The following is a 27,500-nucleotide window of genomic DNA, read 5'->3' as shown; positions in this document are numbered from 1 at the left end:
AATAAATACGAACACATTCCAACTAATTCCCAAAAAAAATAAACTTGGATCAAATTAGAACTAGTAACTAATCCTAACATTGAAGTATTAAAAAAACCCATATAAGCAAAAAACCTCAGATATCCTTGATCATGAGACATATAATTATCACTATAAATCAGAACCAAAATTCCAACAGTTGTAATTAATATTGACATAATAGAAGTAAGTGGATCAATAAAGTAACCGAACTCAAAAGAAAATTCATTATTTATGGTCCAAGACCATACATTTTGATGAATGCAACTTAGAAAAATTTGTTGAATAGATAGATAGAGCGAAAAGATCATAACTATACTTAACAAAAAAATACTCAGAAACGTCCACATACGTCGAAGGTTTTTTGTTGCTGTCGGAAAAAGTAGAAGTCCAGCTCCGAGTAAAATAGGTACTGGAAGTGGAATGAAAGGGATGATCCATGAATATTGATATGTATGTTCCATAAAATAAAAAACCCTTTTTATTTTATTCTTAAATTTATTATTTCTTATTCACTGGTTTGTATATATATATATTTTTTTCAAAGGGGATAATAAAAAAGCGCATTTTTTCAAACTTAAATAGAAATTTTTTCGAATTAGTATAATCCTTCATAAACCTTTGAAAAGAAATATATTCAAATCAAAAAATTAGAAGTTATTAACTAATATTACTAAGTTACTGTAAAAAAAACGATTTGTCTTTTTTTTTTTTTACTACTAAAAAAAATTTTGATTTTATGCAGATACAGAAAAAGTGAATTATAATTCCGTATTACAATAATTTATATACATATATTAAGAATAGAACAAAGATTTACACGACAAAAAAATACTTAATATTAAGTATAAAAAAAAGTTATTTGGGTTTGATTATTTAGAATTATTATTGAATTATGGAATTTAGTGATTGTCTTCCAGTACACTAAGTGAGCTTTTTTTTTTCAAGAAATATTATTATAATCGATATTTTTTTTTACATATGAAGTGAAGAAATTTAATAAAATTTTTTCTAATATAATCTAAATCTATCAGTATAGATTAATTAAATGAGCACTCTTATACGGATTTAAAACGTTAAATACAAAAAATTTTTCAAGAAAAAGGGAAAAAATAGTTGGGTTTTAAACTTTTGAATGTCTGTTTTGTTTGAAAAATAATATATAATAAAATTTGAAAGAAAAAAATTACTCAATATGGAGTACGAAAGAATAGAATAATAAATGTCTTTGACATCCAATTATACCACTGAAAAACTTTTTTCATTTTTGAATGGCAGTTCCAAAAAAACGTACTTCTATCTCGAAAAAGCGTATTCGTAAAAAAATTTGGAAAAGGAAGGGATATTGGACATCGTTGAAAGCTTTTTCCTTAGGGAAATCGCTTTCTACAGGTAATTCAAAAAGTTTTTTTGTACAACAAAATAAATAAAAAACACTAGAATCATTAGAATTAGCCTAACGTAAAAACCAATTTTTTAGAATACATATAAATTAAAAAAATCTATAGGAACCAAAAAAAAAAAAAAAAAAGATAATATATATATATACGAAATATACGAAAGATTCCTATTGATTTTGTAAAAAAAAGGGGGGGTTATTACTTTCCCCATCAATAAAAAAATAAATAAAGATCTTGTATTTCCTCTTAACTAGGAAATACAAGATCTTTTAGCGAAATCAACAGGTTCTTTAAATTAATTTAAGTCAAAAATTTTTCACTTTATACCTTTAGGAATTATTATTTCTCTTAATTCTTATATTCTTTACTTGGAATCAAAGTTATAAAAGTATCTATCCACGATTAAGTGAATATTAGATACTAATAAGTAATAATATATGATATTTTTTTTAAGCGATCAAAAAATATTATGTTTGTACAATATAAAAAGATGCATGAAAATAGATATTTTGACAATTGTTGTTTTTCATTTTTCTTGAGCAACTTAGGCAAATTTTAGTTAAAATTTCTAAGGATTTTGGAGAAGTTTTAATTTTTAGAAAAAGCATTTTTTTAGTAATAAAATCAATTTTAAATTCCATTAAATTAGCTTCTTTATTTAAAATTTGAATCTCGACGATTGAGTAAAAACTTGTTAGTATTATTTTGAACAAGTTGCCGCTATGGTGAAATTGGTAGACACGCTGCTCTTAGGAAGCAGTGCTAGAGCATCTCGGTTCGAGTCCGAGTAGCGGCATAAGATCTTATAAAAGAGATATTATAAGTTTTATAATCAAATTAATACCCGACTTGTTTTCTAAAATCGGGTAAAACCTAGTATTAATTTATTAATTTTTAACAAATTTTTTATGATTTTTTCAATTTTAGAGCATATATTAACTCATATATCTTTTTCGGTCGTTTCAATTGTACTACTAATTTATTTTTTAACTTTATTAGTTAATTTAGATGAAATCATAGGATTTTTTGATTCATCAGATAAAGGAATCGTAATTACGTTTTTTGGTATAACAGGATTATTATTTACGCGTTGGATTTATTCAGGACATTTTCCATTAAGCAATTTATATGAATCATTAATTTTTCTTTCATGGGCTTTTGCAATTATTCATATAGTTTCCTATTTTAATAAAAAAAAAAAAAATCACTTAAACGCAATAACTGCGCCAAGTGCTATTTTTATTCAGGGTTTTGCTACTTCAGGTCTTTTAAACAACATGCCTCAGTCTGCAATATTAGTACCAGCTCTCCAGTCCCAGTGGTTAATGATGCACGTAAGTATGATGATATTAGGCTATGGCGCTCTGTTATGCGGATCATTATTATCAATAGCTCTTCTAGTCATTACATTTCGCAAGGTCGGATCTACTTTTTGGAAAAAGAATATGAAAAATAAAATGTTATTAAATGAATTATTTTCTTTTGATGTACTTTACTACATAAATGAAAGAAATTCTATTTTACTACAACAAAATATTAATTTTAGTTTTTCTAGAAATTATTATAGGTATCAATTGATTGAACAATTAGATTATTGGAGTTTTCGTATTATTAGTCTCGGATTTATCTTTTTAACCGTCGGCATTCTTTCAGGAGCTGTATGGGCTAATGAAACATGGGGTTCATATTGGAATTGGGATCCGAAAGAAACCTGGGCATTTATTACTTGGACCATCTTCGCAATTTATTTACATATTAAAACAAATAGGAATGCTCGAGGTATAAATTCTGCAATTGTGGCTTCGCTAGGTTTTCTTTTAATTTGGATATGCTATTTTGGCGTCAATCTTTTAGGAATAGGTTTACATAGTTATGGTTCATTTACATCGAATTAACTAAAACATTAACAAAAAAAGAAAAGAATCCAAATAAAAAAAATAGCATCTATATATAACTTCATCTAAGTTAAGAAATCTAATTTAGTTTTAGTAGTAAATCATCAAGAACCTTTTGAATCAAGTAGTACAATGATTCAAAAGGTTCTCACAATACAAAAAGCAAAGACTTCTTATTATAATTCAATTTAATGTTTTTTTTTATTTCCTGAAAACTATCCATAAAAATAATTAGATAAAATGGATTCGACCTTGTCACTTGCTAATGAGAGCACAAAATCAGGATAAATCCCAATACCAATTATGGGTAGAAGAATAGAGATTGAAAGAAATAACTCTCGGGGTCCAGAATCAAAAAAAGAAAAGTTTTTGGCATTAATTAACTTGTATCCATAGAACATTTGACGTGACATAGATAATAAATATATAGGAGTTAATATCATTCCAATTGCCATTACAAAAATAATTAAAATTTTTGAAATTAAGAAATATTTTTGGCTGGTAATTATTCCAAAAAAAACGATTAATTCGGCAACAAAACCACTCATGCCCGGTAATGCAAGGGAAGCCATCGATAAGATAGTGAACATTGTAAATATCTTTGGAATGGAGATAGCCATTCCACCCATTTCATCAAGATAAACAAGCCGGATTCTATCATAACTAGTTCCTGCCAAGAAAAAAAGTGCAGCGCCAATAAATCCATGAGAGATTATTTGTAAAATAGCTCCATTAAGCCCAGGATCCGTTATAGAACCAATACCTATAATTATAAAACCCATATGAGATACAGAAGAATAGGCTATTCTCTTTTTTAAATTACGTTGACCGGGAGATGTTGAAGCTGCATAAATTATTTGGATTGTACCGACTACCATCAACCAAGGAGAAAACATAGAATGAGCGTGAGGTAATAATTCCATATTGATTCGAACCAATCCATATGCTCCCATTTTTAATAAGATTCCAGCGAGAAGCATACAGGTACTGTAATGTGCCTCGCCGTGGGTGTCAGGTAACCAAGTATGTAAAGGTATAATCGGTGATTTGACGGCAAAAGCAATAAGAAATCCAATATAAAAGAGTATTTCGAGTGTGACCGGATAGGCTTGATTCCCTAATAGTTCTAAATTTAATGTTGGTTCGTTCGAACCATATAAACTTATACCTAAAACTCCTATTAATAAAAAAATAGAACTTCCTGCAGTGTATAAAATAAATTTTGTAGCTGAATACAAACGTTTCTTTCCACCCCACATGGATAAAAGGAGATAAACGGGAATTAATTCTAATTCCCACATGATGAAAAAAAGTAAAATATCCCGAGAAGAAAACGATCCTATTTGGCCGCTGTACATTGCTAACATCAGGAAATAGAATAATCGGGAATCCCGAGTAACTGGAAAAGCCGCTAAAGTAGCTAAAGTAGTAATAAATCCGGTCAGTAAAATCGTTCCTATAGAAAGTCCATCTATTCCCAGTCTCCAATAAAAATCAAAAAGATTGATCCATTTATAATCTTCGGACAGTTGAATTAATGGATCGTCCAGTTTAAAATTATAACAAAAAGCGTAAGTCGTTAGAAGAAGTTCTAAGATACAAATGCATATAGTATACCACTTATTAACTTTATTTCCCCTATGCGGGAGAAATAACATTAATGAACCGGCAGATATTGGAAAAACAACAATTATTGTTAACCAAGGAAAATCATTCGTGGTAAAGACAAGATACACCAGGTCCAAAGAACGCGTACTCAAAAAAATATATAAATAAAAAAATATAATTGAACTTTTTTGAGTACGAGTACTTGTCAATAAAAAAAATAAAATGTATTCCAAATTTATTCAAATCAGGTTTTCGGTAACGTATTAATAAGCTAGACCCATGCTTCGAGTTGTTTCATGCCATAAATAAACTCGAACGCTCAAAAAATCCGTTGGACAGGCAGATTCACATCTCTTACAACCAACACAATCCTCGGTTCTTGGGGCAGAAGCTATTTGCTTAGCTTTACATCCATCCCAAGGTATCATTTCTAATACGTCTGTAGGACATGCTCGGACACACTGAGTACATCCTATACAGGTATCATAAATTTTTACTGAATGTGACATAGGATCTATAGTTTTTTTAATGTCATAAATTTTCAATCTAGTAAACTTATAACTAAATGATATATTAAATTAAAATACTAGATGAAGCAATGATTTCTTTTAATAGAATTTTTTAATGAATTCTGGCTCAATTGGTAAAAAATGGGGCTAAAATACTTTGATTTCTTAAATTTTCACAAATTTAATCTAGTAAGTCATAACCTATCATATATGCAAATTTAAACCTATAATTTTTTGATTTATGCTACTTATTTAATAAGGTCGATTGGTTGATGCGAGTTGATTTTCTGTTACGATAAATTGACGAGACTATAGCTAATCCAATAGCTGCTTCAGCGGCTGCAATTGCTATAACAAAAATGCAGAAAATATCCCCTTTTAGTTGGGAATTATCAAAAAAATCAGCAAATGTTACGAGATTCATATTAACTGCATTGAGTATAAGTTCAAGGCACATAAGAGCCCTAACCATATTTCGACTCGTGATCAATCCATAAAGACCAATCAAAAATAAATAGGCACTCAAAACAAGTACATGTTCGAGTATCATTGAGCAACTCCTTATCAATTTTGATTCATTATCAATATGAATAATAAAAACAATTCACCGGATTCAATCAACTAGAATATAACAACAAAGTACGAATAAAAACTATATTAGGGAAAAAATTTCAAATATATATAAAATATAAAAATTTATATTTAAAAAATGAAATAGTATTCAATCAAATTGAATGAACGGAAAAAAATATCATAACATACACAAACACAAAGTTTTCTTTGGTCTTTACTAATTGGAACCTTTTTTATTGACGAGCCACAGAAATTGCACCTATCAAAGCAACTAAAAGAATTATTGAAATGAGTTCAAATGGAAGAAAAAAATCTGTTGATAAATGAATTCCTATTTGTTGACTATTACTTATTAAATCTTGTTCTAAAATCTGGTTTAATCTTGTAGTCCAAATAACCCCGTACCATGACGTATCGAGAATAGTAGAAATTAATGAAAAAAGAATAGTTGTACAAACCACTGAAGTAATCCCATTCCCAACAGTCCACAGATTGAAATCTATGGAATATTCGGAATCATTCATGAACATCACAGCAAATATGATTAAAACATTTATGGCTCCCACGTAAATAAGGAGTTGTGCAGCAGCTACAAAATGGGAATTTGCTAGAATATACAATAAAGATATACAAACAAGAACAAATCCTAAGGAAAAGGCTGAAAATATTGGGTTAGGAAGTAATACCACTCCCAGACCTCCTACTAGAAGACCAGATCCCAGAAAAACTAAAAGAAAATCATGTATTTTTCCAGGCAAATCCATTATATTATTAAAAAAAGAAAAAATAGAAATCCTTTTCATGACCTTATTAATTTAACCGGGGAATTTTTTTTTAATATGTTTCTAATAGAGTGAAATTAGAATCTAATGAATATTAATTGATGTAGATACAATTATTAGACAGTTTCGCTTTTTTATTCTAATATTTTCAACCTATCTATTTCAAGCAAGATAATAATTACGAAAATATTATATTAAAAGGATGAGCCTTAATACTTAATATTATTCTATAAATACAAGTTTTTAATTAAATTCTTTATATAATATAATTCAACAGTTTTGCATTCTTTTTTTAATAAAATTAATGGGTTTACCCATTTTTTGTTTGAGGTGAATTCAAAATTGTTCGAATAGTATAATCGTCAATTACTGACATTGGTAAACGCCCCAAAGCGATTTGATTATAATTCAACTCGTGACGATCATAAGTTGAAAACTCATATTCTTCAGTCATTGACAAACAATTTGTTGGACAATACTCAACACAATTACCACAAAATATACAAATTCCAAAATCAATACTGTAATTAAGCAATCGTTTTTTTCGAATATTAGTTTCCAATTTCCAATCAACAACCGGCAGATCTATAGGACATACTCGAACACATACTTCACAAGCAATGCATTTATCAAATTCGAAATGGATTCGACCGCGGAAACGTTCTGATGTTATTAATTTTTCATAGGGATATTGAATAGTTACAGGTAAACGATTTGTGTGGGATAAGGTAATCATGAAACCCTGACCAATATACCTTGCAGCTCGTAGGGTTTGTTGACCATAATTCATGAACCCGGTTATCATAGGAAGCATATTGTAATTATCTATGAATAATTTGATCTTTGTTTCTTTCTCTTGTTTAAAACAAGTAATGAATATCTTGGATTGATTTTCAATTTAGAGTGAAAAGAGTTGGAAAGAAGTTGTTAATAATAGATTACCAAGGGAAATCGGTAAAAGAAATTTCCATCCAAGATTTAATAGTTGATCCATTCTTAGCCTAGGTAAAGTCCATCTGGTTGCGATAGAAATGAACAAGAACAAATAAGTTTTAGCTAATGTAATAAAGATACCAATTGTTGTTCCAAAAATTTGATCCTTTTCAAATAGCTCCAGCATAGATATATACGGAATAGAAATATTCCAACCGCCTAAGTATAGAACTGTTACAAATAATGAGGAAATTAATAGATTTAGATAAGAAGCAACATAAAATAAACCAAATTTGATACCGGAATATTCAGTTTGATAACCTGCTATTAATTCTTCTTCCGCTTCTGGTAAATCAAAAGGTAACCTCTCGCATTCTGCTAGGGAAGAAATTAGAAAAATGATAAAACCTATAGGTTGACGCCACAAATTCCATCCCCAAAAACCATATTTTGATTGTGCCTCAACTATATCAACTGTACTTAAACTGTTAGATAATCCTAGTCGGTGATAACATTACTATTCTCACCGCTATTACAAAACCGTACATGAGGTTTTCGCCTCATACGGCTCCTCGGGGGCCGTAAATAAATATAAGGACCAGATTAGTATTATTTAGATGGATATGATGTGTTCTAAAATGGATTAAATAGAAATATATCTGGGGTCCCGAATTATACCAATGGAATTCTGTCTGCTCAAATTCTAAAACTAAAAAACGCGCTTCGGAATTCATCTCATCCTTTACAAATTTTAATTTCTATTTGTTGAGTAATAACTTAATCCTTTAATAAAGCACCCCTTGTAAAACTAAACCTAGGTTTTTCAGCCCGTCGTGTTTTTCAATTACGAAAAAGAATTAAACATCCTATTAGTTTCTTATTCATGATAGAAATTCTATTTTATTTTCGAAATCTATAAAAAAAAATATACTTGTTTCGTTCCTATTCTTCTTTCTTTCTTTTTTAGAAAAAAAGTAGGTGGACTTAAAAAAAATAAAGGATTATTTCGTTTCTGATAGTCATTACATTTATCGGTGGATGGGAGCATACTCTGAATCGGAATCTTGGGGAGTACTGCCTGATAATTTCTACAAATTTCAAGCCCCAATTAACCTTCTTTTTTTGTTATCTTATGTTATGCATAAATATCCTTTTCAATTTGGTTAATCTCTATTACAAATTCTTTGTGTATTTTGGTGTTTCTAACCATCCACGCGTTTTTACCTAATTGCCGATCACTTTGTAATATATGTATATGTATAGTAATTTATATAACTGATAGTGAAAACGTCATACGGTTAATATTTTTTTTAACCCGCTTCAAGCCCGGCTGACTAATCAACCAACCTTGGGGTAAAGCGATTCTTACGCTTACGTTTATTTCCATTTAACCTTTGTACATAGGAAATGAGACTTAATTTTTCTTTTTACTGCTAATTTCTGAGCAGTTTTTTTTCACTCATATATAACTATCAAATTCAAATTCCTTTTATTAAGATAAACCCGAAAGATAAATATATATATTCCGTTTTTTTTTTCATTTTTTTTTTATCTAGAAGAAACGGAATAAACCTTTCTGTTTCAACGAATCGCACGTAGAGATATTGATAAAACACATAGAGTTAATGGTATTTCATAACTAATCGCTTGAGCAGCAGCTCGCAGACCACCTAAAAAAGAATATTTATTATTTGATCCATATCCTGACATAAGAAGTCCGATCGGAGCAACACTTGAGATGGCAATCCATAAAAAAATACCGATATTGAGATCCGCTAAAACAAGGTGATTGCTAAAAGGAATTACTGAATAACTTAGTAAAATAGAGATAACTGCTATAGATGGTCCAATACTAAATAAAGGAGTATTTCCTCTAGATGGACGAAGATCTTCTTTGAAAAGTAGTTTTGTCCCGTCGGCTAAAGCTTGAAGAATTCCTAACGGGCCGGCGTATTCAGGTCCAATACGTTGTTGTATCCCTGCAGATATTTCTCTTTCTAACCACACAATTACTAGTACACCAGTTATGATTCCCAATACAAGAGAAAATATAGGGACAAATATCCATATGAGTCCATAGACCTCTTTTAAAGATTCCAATCTAAGAAAAGAATTTATTGTTTGTACTTCTGTTGCATAAATTATCATTTTAACGATCAACTTCTCCCATAATTATATCTATGCTACCGAGTATCGTCATAATATCAGCCAATTTCATTCTTTTAACTAGTTCAGGAAGAATTTGCAAATTAATAAAACCCGGCGGTCGGATTTTCCATCTCCAAGGAAAACCACTTTGATCTCCTATGAGAAAAATTCCCAATTCCCCTTTTGGAGCTTCAACTCTTACGTAAAGTTCTTGTTTCGATAATTCAAAAGTAGGGGAAGGTTTTTTACTAATGAATCGATATTCAAAATCATTCCACTCTGGATTCCTTTTTTTATCAAAGCCTCTGCTTTCTAAATTTTCATAGGGACCCCCCGGAAGTCCTTCCAGAGCCTGTTGAATAATTTTGATGGATTCTGTCATTTCGCTAAGTCGTACTAAATAACGAGCTAATGAATCTCCTTGTTTTTGCCACTGAATTTCCCATTCAAATTCATCGTAAGACTCATAACGATCAACTTTACGAAGATCCCATGGTATTCCGGATGCGCGTAACATTGGTCCGGATAAACCCCAATTTATTGCTTCTTCCCCACCAATAATCCCAACGCCTTCAACTCGTTCTAAAAAAATAGGATTTCGTGTAATAAGTTTTTGATATTCAACAACCTCTGTTAAAAAATAATCACAAAAATCCAAGCATTTATCTATCCAACCATAAGGTAAATCCGCCGCTATTCCTCCAATACGAAAAAAATTATGCATCATTCTCATACCGGTGGCAGCTTCGAATAGATCATATACAAATTCTCGTTCTCTGAAAATATAGAAAAAGGGAGTCTGTGCCCCAATATCTGCCATAAAAGGGCCAAGCCATAACAGATGAGAAGCTATACGACTCAATTCTAGCATAATTACTCTGATATAGCTGGCTCTTTTAGGAACTTGAATATTTCCTAATTGTTCGGGTCCGTTTACTGTTATTGCTTCTGTAAACATAGTAGCTAAATAATCCCACCGCGTTACATAAGGTAAATATTGTATAATTGCTCGGTTTTCTGCAATTTTTTCCATTCCTCTGTGTAAATAACCCAATATGGGTTCACAATCAACAACATCCTCACCGTCTAGAGTAACAATTAAGCGAAGAACACCGTGCATGGATGGGTGGTGAGGTCCCATATTGACTATCATAAGATCTTTTCCTGTAACTGGTCTCTTCATAAGTTTTTCCTTGATTCGTTCTGGTATGAATTAGATTGCTGAAAAAGAAGTTTATTCAAAAATTCAAGATCTAAAAAATTAACTAATTCACAATTTTGGAATTTAACGAGTTTTTAATTCCCGAATATTCAACTGATTAATTAATTCTTTATAACGTACTCTATTTTTTTTTGACAAATAAGCCAGCAGTCGTTGACGTTTTCCCAGAATTTTTCGTAGACCTCTCTGAGATAAATAATCTTTTCTGTGCAATTCCAAATGTGAAGTAAGTCTTCGTATCTTATTAGTGAAACTGACTACTTGAAATTCAACAGATCCCTTGCTTTCTTCTTTTTTTTCTTGAAATGAAATGAATGTATTTTTTATCATAAAAAGAAATCCTTCCCTTTTTAATATGAATTGAAAGATATGAATTTTACTGATCAGTAATAATAATGGTAGTTTTTTTGTACAAGGATCCGAATTTAATTATCAACTTATTAATTCTTAATTTTATAAAAAAAAAGTTTAAATTTCGATCTAAAAAAGGAGGATTTTAAAAATTTATTTATGAATTCGCTCTGAGTGGTATCTATGTCATTAATTCAATGAATCTCATGTATAAAGATTGAATTAAAAAAAATCCCTCACATTTGTGCATCCAATTGTTTTCATATACCGTAACTTATATTATATATTGTTCATATACCGTAACTTAATACTATATATATAGTCAAAATATAGTAAAAAGGATCTACCATTAATGCATTTGAAATCGCGTATACATGTGTATTCTTATCATACTGAAATGATTTCCATTAGTCGTATTAAACCAATAGCGATTCATACAAGCTAAATCTTCTAATCGAAAATTGGGCCAAAGAAAGGATTTTAATTTAATTAGGTTTTTTTTATCCTTATCAAGATCTTTCTTTTTATTCAAAACTGTGGTCAAGTTTTGAATATTTGTATCAAATTTTGAATTTCTATCCCTTGCATTTTTTTTTTTTAAATTGAAACAAATTAGAATTCGAAATTCTTTACGTCGTTTAGGGGATAGAATAGTTTCAGGGACAAAGAAATTTAAACTTTTTTTTTTATAAATATAGCTTTTTTTTTTTGATCTTTTACTTATTTTTTGTTTATTTTTATGAACCAATGAAATCCCGATGGTTCTATATATAATAAGTTGGCCGTCGTTTTTTACAGACAAACGAACAGGTTCAACAATCAATATTCCTTTTTTCATTAATTTTGAAAAAGTGAAATTCTTCTCAATCATTAGAATATCTAAGCTCATCTCTCCTCTTTCAATACAAGATATCGTTATCTCGGTTGGATTTTTTAGTCTAACCAAGAGACAGTATGCTTTTACATTATTGAGGATTTTTTGATTAAAAAAACAATTCCATCGCAATTGAAAACGCGAATACCTTTTGAGAAATAAGTCAAGTTCCGCTTCGGTATTGCTTTTTGGTTTTTTTTTATTTTTACGTTTTTTTATCTTCGATTCTGTATAATTTTCTTCAATATTTTTTTCTTGCTTTGATAGAGCTGATTCCGTATTTATTTTTGTTTCTTTATCTGATTCAAACTCTTCTTGACCTGCTGATTCGTTTTCTTCTTTATTTAGATTAAAAAACCGAAGGAATTTTTTTTCGTTTGATGGTATAAAACCTTTTTTCTTTAGGGTGATCTGTTTATTCACATTTTTTGTTTCATTAAAATTGAAAAGAAGTGATTTAATTGGTATGACCCACGGTTTCATTTTATATGTACTAGAAAATAAGAAAAATTCTGGAAAGAAAAAAAAGTCAAAATTTGTTATACGAGGATTTAGTATTTCTTCATTCATTCCCATCCAATCAAAAAAATTTATTTTTTGATTGGCAAGACTCGTCTTAGTTATTTTATAAATTCTTTTATAATTCTTAACTTTAGTTTTAATATATTTTTTTTTACTCCTAGTATCAAGCTCAATATTTACTTTTTTTCTAAACCAAAAGTTGAGAATTCTCCAATCCAAATATTTTCTATGCAAAATTTCCCCTATACTGCGAATATTATATTTTTCTAGAAAACAAGAGATTAAAAAATTTTCTAGGCCTGTAGACATATCAAAAAATTTTTCTGTAGAATGAATAGATTTGTAGCAAAAAAGATTATATATAGAATCCTTTTTGAAATTCTGTTTATGTTTTGGATTGAAAAATAAGTTAGCCTCACAAAAATTTTGTTTTTTGTAATTATCAAAAATTTTTTTTTCGTATGAATCCACTTTGTTTAAACTTGGATTTAGAACTAGAGAGTCTTGGTTTAGTTTTTTTTTCCATTTTTGGGTTACTAATCTAGCCCATGCAATCTGAGGTAAATTATATTGAGAATGACTTCGTAACCAGTTTTTCCATTGATTTATTTCGGAATTTAAAAGGGTTTTATCTTTCCATTCATAATGAAAGATTCCTTGTTCTTTAAAAAAATCTTTTATTTGATTCTTAACAAAAAAGGATGTTATGTATATGTTATATTCAAAAAAAGACTTTAATTTAGAAAAGTTACTAACTTGAATTTGTGATAATTTGTAAAATACATATGCTTGTGATAAAGAGCATAAGTCATAACTAAAAAAATTTTTTTTTGATATGAAATTTTTTATAGTCGAAATAAAATAAATGGTATTTTTTTTTTTTTTTTTTCTCCATTTTCCTCATTCTTGTAAATATATACATCAAGAATTTTTTTTGTTGAATCAACAAAAAGTTGTGTAGTAATTCTTGGAATATTAATAATACCTAGAAAAATAGAAATAGACAGTTGTTCAACGCAAAATTGAAAAAAAAAAAAAGATTTACGAATTAATCGAGTTTTTTTTTTTTTTAATGTCTGCCAACTTTTTTTTGATGACTCAATTATTTTAGAATCATAACACAGTTTGTTACAACTATTAGTTAGTTTTTCTTTTTCTTTTGAAATTTTTTTCGTTTGATTTCTGATTGTCTTTATTTTATCAATCACATTTTTTATTTTGTTTTCGCTGAGTGAAGAATTTGGCCACTCCGTCGATTTTTTTTGAACAGATAGTTCATGAATCATCTGATTACTCATTATTGAATCTTTTTTAGTTTCATTTAATTCATATATTTCTCTCGGGCCAACTAATGGAATTCTATTTCGTTTTGAAAGGTTTTTTTTTTTTTCTTTTAGAAAAAGCAAGTTTTTTATAATCCAGTTTTTAATTTCTTTTTCGACTTTTAGGAAAATTGTTGCTCTTTCTTTGAAAATCCTTAAAACCGGAAAAGACTTCGTTTTGGATTTTTTGATTCTTTTTTTTAATTCTTTAAAAATAGGTTTAAAAAAAGAAGGCTTTGGTTTGGTAGAACCAAAAGGTAGGTCAGTTTCCAGCCCCCAAACTGTTAAAAAACGAAAATCATTTTTTTCTCCTTTTGTTTTTTTTAGTCGAGCCTTCTGAGATGATTGAAATTTATATTTATGCCAAGGTTTAAGATAAAACGGAAATAGGATTTTTATCTGAATACCATCCGTTAACCAGTTTCGTGGAAATTCTGTTTCGGATAGTTGAACCCCATTATAAGTACATTTAACATGCATTTCACGTTTCCACTCCTTTAAATCCTCTTCCCACTCGGGAAGTTGAAATAATACGATACGGATGCTATTTTTAATTATTATCAATAAAGGTAATATAATATATTTTCTAAGAATAGATTGAGTTACTAAAATAAAACCTCTTATTATTTGAGCAAATAAGAAGCTATCCCAAGTTTCCGCAATTTCTATACGTCTTTGTTCTTCTTTTTTTGATTGTTCTTCTTCGTTTTTATCAAAAAAAATTTTTTTTTTCCACATGAAATTTCTAAGAATTTTTTTTTTTAGCCCCCATATATCAAACGAAAAAAAAAAAAATTTATCTATTCTATCAAAAAAAAGGGGCGAATGTGCTTTTGCTTGCAAAAATTCCCAAATAACAGTTTTACGCCTTTGGGAACGCATGGATCCTTTAATTATCTCTCGACGAAAATCAGATTGTTGTGAATAACGGATCAAAGCCATTTCATCTGTTTGATCAGAATTTTGATTATCTTTGAGATTAGTATAAATCTCGTTATGCGGTTCTTTTAAATCAGTAAAAACCACTACACGTTTTGCTTTTCTTGAACGAATTCCAGGTTCGGTTGGTATATTTTCTTCAGTTTCAGCTTCCAATTCTTCCAATTCACTTGTTAATTTGTATGACCATTGAGGAACTTGTTTATTGATTTCATGGAAATCAATAAAATTTTTTATAAGAGTTTGATCATTATTATAAATTATAACGACATCAAATAAAATTTTGAAAATTTTTATTTCTTCTTCTGACTGAATTTTTTCTTCTTGGGGTTCGGAAAAAAAATAAAGTTTTTTCTCTATTGATAAAGACTTTCTTTTAAATTTTTCTATTGTTTGCTCAAATTTTTGAGAATTAATCTTCAGAAGTATAGCATGAATTTTGTTTATCCAAGATCCTCTTATATTCTTTTTTTTATAGGTTTTGGTTATGATTTGGAACGGAGATAATTTTTTGATTCTTCCGCGCGAAATCCCATGTAAAAATGGATCATAAATTTTAGGTAAATATTCTTTTTGAGTTTCGTTATGACAAAATCGAGTTGTTTTTTCCAGTATATTTTCAATAGACCCTTTTTTATCTAAAGCTTCAATTCTATTTAAAAATTCGTTTTTTAAATTTTCCTTTTTTTCTTCATTGACCAAACTCCAACAAGTATAAACTTGATCCGAGGTTTTTTTTTCTGTTGTAAATGAAGGGATCTTTTTTTGTATCATTTCAAAAAAAGTTGAAAGGTTGGGGGGATATGTAAAAGATATTCGTTCTTTTCCATCACTTTGGCATGTATAAAAAAAATATTGTGACATTTCATTTCTTACAGTATTTTCAATTTTATCATTTTTTATATATCGATTTGGTCTATTCCATCTTTTATAATCGAAAACTAGAGTTACAAAAGGTTTTTCAAACCATAAAAAACGATCCTCTTTTTTTTTTATTTTGAAAAATTCTAAATTAGAATTTTCTTTATTTCCATCTCGATTTTCAGAAACTGTTTTATAGTTATAGTATGTTCGAACGTGGAATTCATCATCCTTATTAATTTTGTCTTTTCCATTCACTCCGATTTCTTCCATTTCATCGATTTTGTCCAGATCCTCCCTTTCTTCCGAAAAAAGAGAAGGAAAAGGAGCTTCTTCGGTGGATACCTCTTGGTCCTGTTTAGTCCCACCCGTTTCTGAGGTTCCTTTTAGTTTCTTAGTAAAAATGGGATGGGATTCTGCCTAATAGATAGACACAGGTAATCAAATAAGATCTATTATAATTCCTCAACCCATACTAACCTCCCCTACCTCCCCCCAGTTCGTTATGGGAGGACCAAACGAGAGTCCCCTCCATCTTCTTCTTATTTATTATCCCTGGCTTTCTACTATTTACGGTCGCCGGACTCCCATGCTCACCATTCTTTTAACTAGAACAAACTACCAGTAACCTCGACACGAAAGTGGCGTTGGCCACTCAAACCACCGACCAGTAATTGTTCCTATCTCACCAAGATGGCTCTCCTTTTCCATCAACCACTTTTTATCCAGTAGTAAAGGGAATGATCCATGGACAAAACTAACAGGTGAATGGAAGAATCTAGTGAATGAAAAGAGCAAAATTGACCGTAGGATGTGGATTTAATTCCCTAACGTTCCGCGCATATCACCATCTCTTTATCTACCTCAACTATAGACGTTATTTCTCATGCTTCACAATCGAAGAAGTGGCAAATAAGAAAATCTTCTACATTTAGACGGAGATTGTCTAAGTTTTCAAAATAAAAAAAAAAGGGATCGTTTTTATGGTTTGAAAAACCTTTTGTAACTCTAGTTTTCGATTATAAAGATGGAATAGACCAATCGATATATAAAAAATGATAAAATTGAAAATACTGTAAGAAATGAAATGTCACAATATTTTTTTTATACATGCCAAAGTGATGGAAAGAACGAATATCTTTTACATATCCCCCCAACCTTTCAACTTTTTTTGAAATGATACAAAAAAGATCCCTTCATTTACAACAGAAAAAAACCTCGGATCAAGTTTATACTTGTTGGAGTTTGGTCAATGAAGAAAAAAAGGAAAATTTAAAAAACGAATTTTTAAATAGAATTGAGCTTTAGATAAAAAAGGGTCTATTGAAAATATACTGGAAAAAACAACTCGATTTTGTCATGAAACTCAAAAAGAATATTTACCTAAAATTATGATCCATTTTTACATGGGATTTCGCGCGGAAGAATCAAAAATTATCTCCGTTCCAAATCATAACCAAAACCTATAAAAAAAAGAATATAAGAGGATCTTGGATAACAAAATTCATGCTATACTTCTGAATATTAATTCTCAAAATTTGAGCAAACAATAGAAAAATTTAAAAGAAAGTCTTTATCAATAGAGAAAAAACTTTATTTTTTTTCCGAACCCCAAGAAAAAAAATTCAGTCAGAAGAAGAAATAAAAATTTTCAAAATTTTATTTGATGTCGTTATAATTTATAATAATGATCAAACTCTTATAAAAAATTTTATTGATTTCCATGAAATCAATAAACAAGTTCCTCAATGGTCATACAAATTAACAAGTGATTGGAAGAATTGGAAGCTGAAACTGAAGAAAATATACCAACCGAACCTGGAATTCGTTCAAGAAAAGCAAAACGTGTAGTGGTTTTTACTGATTTAAAAGAACCGCATAACGAGATTTATACTAATCTCAAAGATAATCAAATTCTGATCAAACAGATGAAATGGCTTTGATCCGTTATTCACAACAATCTGATTTTCGTCGAGAGATAATTAAAGGATCCATGCGTTCCCAAAGGCGTAAAACTGTTATTTGGGAATTTTTTGCAAGCAAAAGCACATTCGCCCCTTTTTTTTGATAGAATAGATATTTTTTTTTTTTTCGTTTGATATATGGGGGCTAAAAAAAAAATTCTTAGAAATTTCATGTGGAAAAAAAAAATTTTTTTGATAAAAACGAAGAAGAACATCAAAAAAAGAGAACAAAGACGTATAGAAATTGCGGAAACTTGGGATAGCTTCTTATTTGCTCAATAATAAGAGGTTTTATTTTAGTAACTCAATCTATTCTTAGAAAATATATTATATTACCTTTATTGATAATAATTAAAAATAGCATCCGTATCGTATTATTTCAACTTCCCGAGTGGGAAGAGGATTTAAGGAGTGGAAACGTGAAATGCATGTTAAATGTACTTATATGGGGTTCAACTATCCGAACAGAATTTCCACGAAACTGGTTAACGGATGGTATTCAGATAAAAATCCTATTTCCGTTTTATCTTAAACCTTGGCATAAATATAAATTTCAATCATCTCAGAAGGCTCGACTAAAAAAACAAAAGGAGAAAAAAATGATTTTCGTTTTTTAACAGTTTGGGGCTGGAAACTGACCTACCTTTTGGTTCTACAAACCAAAGCCTTCTTTTTTTAACCTATTTTTAAAGAATTAAAAAAAAGAATCAAAAAATCCAAAACGAAGTCTTTTCCGGTTTTAAGGATTTTCAAAGAAAGAGCAACAATTTTCCTAAAAGTCGAAAAAGAAATTAAAACTGGATTATAAAAAACTTGCTTTTTCTAAAAGAAAAAAAAAAAACCTTTCAAAACGAAATAGAATTCCATTAGTTGGCCCGAGAGAAATATATGAATAAATGAAACTAAAAAGATTCAATAATGGAGTAATCAGATGATTCATGACTATCTGTTCAAAAAAATCGACGGAGTGGCCAAATTCTTCACTCAGCGAAACAAAATAAAATGTGATTGATAAAATAAAGACAATCGAAATCAAACGAAAAAAAATTTCAAAAGAAAAAGAAAACTAACTAATAGTTGTGTAACAAACTGTGTTATGATTCTAAAAATTGAGTCATCAAAAAAAAGTTGGCAGACATTAAAAAAAAAAAAACTCGATTATTCGTAAATCTTTTTTTTTTTCAATTTTGCGTTGAACAACTGTCTATTTCTATTTTTCTAGGTATTATTAATATTCCAAGAATTACTACACAACTTTTTGTGATTCAAAAAAAAAATTCTTGATGTATATATTTACAAGAATGAGGAAAATGGAGAAAAAAAAAAAAAAAAAATACCATTTATTTTATTTCGACTATAAAAAATTTCATATCAAAAAAAAATTTTTTAGTTATGACTTATCTCTTTATCACAAGCATATGTATTTTACAAATTATCACAAATTCAAGTTAGTAACTTTTCTAAATTAAAGTCTTTTTTTGAATATAACATATACATAACATCCTTTTTTGTTAAGAATCAAATAAAAGATTTTTTTTAAAGAACAAGGAATCTTTCATTATGAATGGAAAGATAAACCCTTTTAAATTCCGAAATAAATCAATGGAAAAACTGGTTACGAAGTCATTCTCAATATAATTTACCTCAGATTGCATGGGCTAGATTAGTAACCCAAAAATGGAAAAAAAAACTAAACCAAGACTCTCTAGTTCTAAATCCAAGTTTAAACAAAGTGGATTCATACGAAAAAAAAATTTTTGATAATTACAAAAACAAAATTTTTGTGAGGCTAACTTATTTTTTCAATCCAAAACATAAACAGAATTTCAAAAAGGATTCTATATATAATCTTTTTTGCTACAAATCTATTCATTCTACAGAAAAATTTTTTGATATGTCTACAGGCCTAGAAAATTTTTTTAATCTCTTGTTTCTAGAAAATATAATATTCGCAGTATAGGGGAAATTTTGCATAGAAAATATTTGGATTGGAGAATTCTCAACTTTTGGTTTAGAAAAAAAGTAAATATTGAGCTTGATACTAGGAGTAAAAAAAAATATATTAAAACTAAAGTTAAGAATTATAAAGAATTTATAAAATAACTAAGACGAGTCTTGCCAATCAAAAAATAAATTTTTTTGATTGGATGGGAATGAATGAAGAAATACTAAATCCTCGTATAACAAATTTTGACTTTTTTTCTTTCCAGAATTTTTCTTATTTTCTAGTACATATAAAATGAAACGTGGGTCATACCAATTAAATCACTTCTTTTCAATTTTAATGAAACAAAAAATGTGAATAAACAGATCACCCTAAAGAAAAAAGGTTTTATACCATCAAACGAAAAAAATTCCTTCGGTTTTTTAATCTAAATAAAGAAGAAAACGAATCAGCAGGTCAAGAAGAGTTGAATCAGATAAAGAAAAAAAATAATACGGAATCAGCTCTATCAAAGCAAGAAAAAATATTGAAGAAAATTATACAGAATCGAGATAAAAAACGTAAAAATAAAAAAAAACCAAAAAGCAATACCGAAGCGGAACTTGACTTATTTCTCAAAGGTATTCGCGTTTTCACTTGCGATGGGAATTGTTTTTTTAATCAAAAAATCCTCAATATGTAAAAGCATACTGTCTCTGGTTAGACTAAAAAAATCCACCGAGATAACGATATCTTGTATTGAAAGAGGAGAGATGAGCTTAGATATTCTAATGATTGAGAAGAATTCACTTTTTCAAAATTATGATGAAAAAGGAATATTGATTGTTGAACCTGTTCGTTTGTCTGTAAAAAACGACGGCCAACTTATTATATATAGAACCATCGGGATTTCATTGGTTCATAAAAATAAACAAAAAATAAGTAAAAGATCAAAAAAAAAAGCTATATTTATAAAAAAAAGTTTAAATTTCTTTGTCCCTGAACCTATTCTATCCCCTAAACGACGTAAAGAATTTCGAATTCTAATTTGTTTCAATTTAAAAAAAAAAATTGCAAGGGATAGATTCAAAATTTGATACAAATATTCAAAACTTGACCACAGTTTTGAAAAAAAGAAAGATCTTGATAAGGATAAAAAAACCTAATTAAATTAAAATCCTTTCTTTGGCCCAATTTTCGATTAGAAGATTTAGCTTGTATGAATCGCTATTGGTTTAATACGACTAATGGAAATCATTTCAGTATGATAAGAATACACATGTATACGCGATTTCAAATGCATTAATGGTAGATCCTTTTTACTATATTTTGACTATATATATAGTATTAAGTTACGGTATATGAACAATATATAATATAAGTTACGGTATATGAAAACAATTGGATGCACAAATGTGAGGGATTTTTTTAATTCAATCTTTATACATGAGATTCATTGAATTAATGACATAGATACCACTCAGAGCGAATTCATAAATAAATTTTTAAAATCCTCCTTTTTTAGATCGAAATTTAAACTTTTTTTTTATAAAATTAAGAATTAATAAGTTGATAATTAAATTCGGATCCTTGTACAAAAAAACTACCATTATTATTACTGATCAGTAAAATTCATATCTTTCAATTCATATTAAAAAGGGAAGGATTTCTTTTTATGATAAAAAATACATTCATTTCATTTCAAGAAAAAAAAGAAGAAAGCAAGGGATCTGTTGAATTTCAAGTAGTCAGTTTCACTAATAAGATACGAAGACTTACTTCACATTTGGAATTGCACAGAAAAGATTATTTATCTCAGAGAGGTCTACGAAAAATTCTGGGAAAACGTCAACGACTGCTGGCTTATTTGTCAAAAAAAAATAGAGTACGTTATAAAGAATTAATTAATCAGTTGAATATTCGGGAATTAAAAACTCGTTAAATTCCAAAATTGTGAATTAGTTAATTTTTTAGATCTTGAATTTTTGAATAAACTTCTTTTTCAGCAATCTAATTCATACCAGAACGAATCAAGGAAAAACTTATGAAGAGACCAGTTACAGGAAAGATCTTATGATAGTCAATATGGGACCTCACCACCCATCCATGCACGGTGTTCTTCGCTTAATTGTTACTCTAGACGGTGAGGATGTTGTTGATTGTGAACCCATATTGGGTTATTTACACAGAGGAATGGAAAAAATTGCAGAAAACCGAGCAATTATACAATATTTACCTTATGTAACGCGGTGGGATTATTTAGCTACTATGTTTACAGAAGCAATAACAGTAAACGGACCCGAACAATTAGGAAATATTCAAGTTCCTAAAAGAGCCAGCTATATCAGAGTAATTATGCTAGAATTGAGTCGTATAGCTTCTCATCTGTTATGGCTTGGCCCTTTTATGGCAGATATTGGGGCACAGACTCCCTTTTTCTATATTTTCAGAGAACGAGAATTTGTATATGATCTATTCGAAGCTGCCACCGGTATGAGAATGATGCATAATTTTTTTCGTATTGGAGGAATAGCGGCGGATTTACCTTATGGTTGGATAGATAAATGCTTGGATTTTTGTGATTATTTTTTAACAGAGGTTGTTGAATATCAAAAACTTATTACACGAAATCCTATTTTTTTAGAACGAGTTGAAGGCGTTGGGATTATTGGTGGGGAAGAAGCAATAAATTGGGGTTTATCCGGACCAATGTTACGCGCATCCGGAATACCATGGGATCTTCGTAAAGTTGATCGTTATGAGTCTTACGATGAATTTGAATGGGAAATTCAGTGGCAAAAACAAGGAGATTCATTAGCTCGTTATTTAGTACGACTTAGCGAAATGACAGAATCCATCAAAATTATTCAACAGGCTCTGGAAGGACTTCCGGGGGGTCCCTATGAAAATTTAGAAAGCAGAGGCTTTGATAAAAAAAGGAATCCAGAGTGGAATGATTTTGAATATCGATTCATTAGTAAAAAACCTTCCCCTACTTTTGAATTATCGAAACAAGAACTTTACGTAAGAGTTGAAGCTCCAAAAGGGGAATTGGGAATTTTTCTCATAGGAGATCAAAGTGGTTTTCCTTGGAGATGGAAAATCCGACCGCCGGGTTTTATTAATTTGCAAATTCTTCCTGAACTAGTTAAAAGAATGAAATTGGCTGATATTATGACGATACTCGGTAGCATAGATATAATTATGGGAGAAGTTGATCGTTAAAATGATAATTTATGCAACAGAAGTACAAACAATAAATTCTTTTCTTAGATTGGAATCTTTAAAAGAGGTCTATGGACTCATATGGATATTTGTCCCTATATTTTCTCTTGTATTGGGAATCATAACTGGTGTACTAGTAATTGTGTGGTTAGAAAGAGAAATATCTGCAGGGATACAACAACGTATTGGACCTGAATACGCCGGCCCGTTAGGAATTCTTCAAGCTTTAGCCGACGGGACAAAACTACTTTTCAAAGAAGATCTTCGTCCATCTAGAGGAAATACTCCTTTATTTAGTATTGGACCATCTATAGCAGTTATCTCTATTTTACTAAGTTATTCAGTAATTCCTTTTAGCAATCACCTTGTTTTAGCGGATCTCAATATCGGTATTTTTTTATGGATTGCCATCTCAAGTGTTGCTCCGATCGGACTTCTTATGTCAGGATATGGATCAAATAATAAATATTCTTTTTTAGGTGGTCTGCGAGCTGCTGCTCAAGCGATTAGTTATGAAATACCATTAACTCTATGTGTTTTATCAATATCTCTACGTGCGATTCGTTGAAACAGAAAGGTTTATTCCGTTTCTTCTAGATAAAAAAAAAAAAAAAAAAAAACGGAATATATATATTTATCTTTCGGGTTTATCTTAATAAAAGGAATTTGAATTTGATAGTTATATATGAGTGAAAAAAAACTGCTCAGAAATTAGCAGTAAAAAGAAAAATTAAGTCTCATTTCCTATGTACAAAGGTTAAATGGAAATAAACGTAAGCGTAAGAATCGCTTTACCCCAAGGTTGGTTGATTAGTCAGCCGGGCTTGAAGCGGGTTAAAAAAAATATTAACCGTATGACGTTTTCACTATCAGTTATATAAATTACTATACATATACATATATTACAAAGTGATCGGCAATTAGGTAAAAACGCGTGGATGGTTAGAAACACCAAAATACACAAAGAATTTGTAATAGAGATTAACCAAATTGAAAAGGATATTTATGCAACATAAGATAACAAAAAAAGAAGGTTAATTGGGGCTTGAAATTTGTAGAAATTATCAGGCAGTACTCCCCAAGATTCCGATTCAGAGTATGCTCCCATCCACCGATAAATGTAATGACTATCAGAAACGAAATAATCCTTTATTTTTTTTTAAGTCCACCTACTTTTTTTCTAAAAAAGAAAGAAAGAAGAATAGGAACGAAACAAGTATATTTTTTTTTATAGATTTCGAAAATAAAATAGAATTTCTATCATGAATAAGAAACTAATAGGATGTTTAATTCTTTTTCGTAATTGAAAAACACGACGGGCTGAAAAACCTAGGTTTAGTTTTACAAGGGGTGCTTTATTAAAGGATTAAGTTATTACTCAACAAATAGAAATTAAATTTGTAAAGGATGAGATGAATTCCGAAGCGCGTTTTTTAGTTTTAGAATTTGAGCAGACAGAATTCCATTGGTATAATTCGGGACCCCAGATATATTTCTATTTAATCCATTTTAGAACACATCATATCCATCTAAATAATACTAATCTGGTCCTTATATTTATTTACGGCCCCCGAGGAGCCGTATGAGGCGAAAACCTCATGTACGGTTTTGTAATAGCGGTGAGAATAGTAATGTTATCACCGACTAGGATTATCTAACAGTTTAAGTACAGTTGATATAGTTGAGGCACAATCAAAATATGGTTTTTGGGGATGGAATTTGTGGCGTCAACCTATAGGTTTTATCATTTTTCTAATTTCTTCCCTAGCAGAATGCGAGAGGTTACCTTTTGATTTACCAGAAGCGGAAGAAGAATTAATAGCAGGTTATCAAACTGAATATTCCGGTATCAAATTTGGTTTATTTTATGTTGCTTCTTATCTAAATCTATTAATTTCCTCATTATTTGTAACAGTTCTATACTTAGGCGGTTGGAATATTTCTATTCCGTATATATCTATGCTGGAGCTATTTGAAAAGGATCAAATTTTTGGAACAACAATTGGTATCTTTATTACATTAGCTAAAACTTATTTGTTCTTGTTCATTTCTATCGCAACCAGATGGACTTTACCTAGGCTAAGAATGGATCAACTATTAAATCTTGGATGGAAATTTCTTTTACCGATTTCCCTTGGTAATCTATTATTAACAACTTCTTTCCAACTCTTTTCACTCTAAATTGAAAATCAATCCAAGATATTCATTACTTGTTTTAAACAAGAGAAAGAAACAAAGATCAAATTATTCATAGATAATTACAATATGCTTCCTATGATAACCGGGTTCATGAATTATGGTCAACAAACCCTACGAGCTGCAAGGTATATTGGTCAGGGTTTCATGATTACCTTATCCACACAAATCGTTTACCTGTAACTATTCAATATCCCTATGAAAAATAATAACATCAGAACGTTTCCGCGGTCGAATCCATTTCGAATTTGATAAATGCATTGCTTGTGAAGTATGTGTTCGAGTATGTCCTATAGATCTGCCGGTTGTTGATTGGAAATTGGAAACTAATATTCGAAAAAAACGATTGCTTAATTACAGTATTGATTTTGGAATTGTATATTTTGTGGTAATTGTGTTGAGTATTGTCCAACAAATTGTTTGTCAATGACTGAAGAATATGAGTTTTCAACTTATGATCGTCACGAGTTGAATTATAATCAAATCGCTTTGGGGCGTTTACCAATGTCAGTAATTGACGATTATACTATTCGAACAATTTTGAATTCACCTCAAACAAAAAATGGGTAAACCCATTAATTTTATTAAAAAAAGAATGCAAAACTGTTGAATTATATTATATAAAGAATTTAATTAAAAACTTGTATTTATAGAATAATATTAAGTATTAAGGCTCATCTTTAATATAATATTTTCGTAATTATTATCTTGCTTGAAATAGATAGGTTGAAAATATTAGAATAAAAAAGCGAAACTGTCTAATAATTGTATCTACATCAATTAATATTCATTAGATTCTAATTTCACTCTATTAGAAACATATAAAAAAAAAATTCCCGGGTTAAATTAATAAGGTCATGAAAAGGATTTCTATTTTTTTTTTTAATAATATAATGGATTTGCCTGGAAAAATACATGATTTTCTTTTAGTTTTTCTGGGATCTGGTCTTCTAGTAGGAGGTCTGGGAGTGGTATTACTTCCTAACCCAATATTTTCAGCCTTTTCCTTAGGATTTGTTCTTGTTTGTATATCTTATTGTATATTCTAGCAAATTCCCATTTTGTAGCTGCTGCACAACTCCTTATTTACGTGGGAGCCATAAATGTTTTAATCATATTTGCTGTGATGTTCATGAATGATTCGAATATTCCATAGATTTCAATCTGTGGACTGTTGGAATGGGATTACTTCAGTGGTTTGTACAACTATTCTTTTTTCATTAATTTCTACTATTCTCGATACGTCATGGTACGGGGTTATTTGGACTACAAGATAACCAGAAGATTTTAGAACAAGATTTAATAAGTAATAGTCAACAAATAGGAATTCATTTATCAACAGATTTTTTTCTTCCATTTGAACTCATTTCAATAATTCTTTTAGTTGCTTTGATAGGTGCAATTTCTGTGGCTCGTCAATAAAAAAGGTTCCAATTAGTAAAGACCAAAGAAAACTTGTGTTGTGTATGTTATGATATTTTTTCCGTTCATCATTTTGATTGAATACTATTTATTTTTTTTTAAATATAAATTTTTATATTTTATATATATTGAAATTTTTTCCCTAATATAGTTTTTATTCGTACTTTGTTGTTATATTCTAGTTGATTGAATCCGGTGAATTGTTTTTATTATTCATATTGATAATGAATCAAAATTGATAAGGAGTTGCTCAATGATACTCGAACATGTACTTGTTTTGAGTGCCTATTATTTTTGATTGGTCTTTATGGATTGATCACGAGTCGAAATATGGTTAGGGCTCTTATGTGCCTTGAACTTATAATCAATGCAGTTTAATATGAATCTCGTAACTCATTGCTGATTTTTTTTTGATAATTCCCAACTAAAAGGGGATTATCTTTTCTGCCTTTTATTTTTTTGTGCAGCCATCTTTCCCCCAATCCCGTTCCGATCGCATCCCCCCATCCCCCAAACTTCCTTATTAAATGTAGGATTTTGATTATTATCATTGATGCATATTTATGAAATACTTTTCTAATTTTGAAAATTTTCCTCCAGTATTTTTCCCATCATATCCTTTCTTTTTCCCTTTTTTATTATGTTTTTTAAAAGCCTTACCCCCCCTTCTTTTTCCTCCTTTTTTTTTTCCCTTCTTTCTTTACCTTTTCCTTCTTTCTTCCTTTCTTTTCTCCCCTCCTTTTATTCCCTTTTTTTCCCTTGATTTTCCCCCCATTCTTCAAAACTTATATGCAATTTGTCAGACTTTCGAC

At 29.6% G+C, this 27,500-nt stretch overlaps 3 protein-coding genes and 5 pseudogenes across 4 annotated transcripts; 4 read left to right on the top strand and 4 right to left on the bottom strand.

Annotated features, from left to right (window-relative positions):
• Positions 1–3,522: 3,522 nt before the first annotated feature.
• LOC125595033 lies at positions 3,523–9,866 on the bottom strand (annotated as a pseudogene). The gene is made up of 2 exons (XR_007330075.1): positions 9,314–9,866; positions 3,523–8,213 (listed from the first exon to the last, which is right to left on the bottom strand). The product of XR_007330075.1 is annotated as an NAD(P)H-quinone oxidoreductase subunit 1, chloroplastic-like (transcript).
• Positions 3,523–11,049, bottom strand: LOC125595029 (NAD(P)H-quinone oxidoreductase subunit H, chloroplastic). The gene has a single exon (XM_048771008.1). It carries the CDS (start codon positions 11,047–11,049, stop codon positions 9,868–9,870), a length of 1,182 nt encoding a protein of 393 aa, XP_048626965.1. The 3' UTR covers positions 3,523–9,867.
• On the bottom strand, positions 3,523–13,144 carry LOC125595028 (protein TIC 214-like). Its single transcript, XM_048771007.1, has one exon. It carries the CDS (start codon positions 13,142–13,144, stop codon positions 11,789–11,791), a length of 1,356 nt encoding a protein of 451 aa, XP_048626964.1. The 3' UTR covers positions 3,523–11,788.
• Positions 12,542–16,230, bottom strand: LOC125595027 (protein TIC 214-like). The gene has a single exon (XM_048771006.1). It carries the CDS (start codon positions 16,228–16,230, stop codon positions 13,681–13,683), a length of 2,550 nt encoding a protein of 849 aa, XP_048626963.1. The 3' UTR covers positions 12,542–13,680.
• Positions 16,231–16,704: 474 nt separating this feature from the next.
• LOC125595035 lies at positions 16,705–18,123 on the top strand (annotated as a pseudogene).
• A 3,766-nt stretch (positions 18,124–21,889) lies between these two features.
• LOC125595030 lies at positions 21,890–24,080 on the top strand (annotated as a pseudogene).
• LOC125595031 lies at positions 23,072–25,293 on the top strand (annotated as a pseudogene).
• LOC125595034 lies at positions 25,261–25,916 on the top strand (annotated as a pseudogene).
• Positions 25,917–27,500: the final 1,584 nt, after the last annotated feature.

The sequence above is a fragment of the Brassica napus genome (genome assembly GCF_020379485.1).
Source record: "Brassica napus cultivar Da-Ae chromosome C9 unlocalized genomic scaffold, Da-Ae chrC09_Random_1, whole genome shotgun sequence".
Lineage (NCBI taxonomy): Eukaryota > Viridiplantae > Streptophyta > Magnoliopsida > Brassicales > Brassicaceae > Brassica > Brassica napus.
Note: the sequence above shows the minus strand (reverse complement) of the source record. Positions and strands in the feature narration are given on the sequence as shown.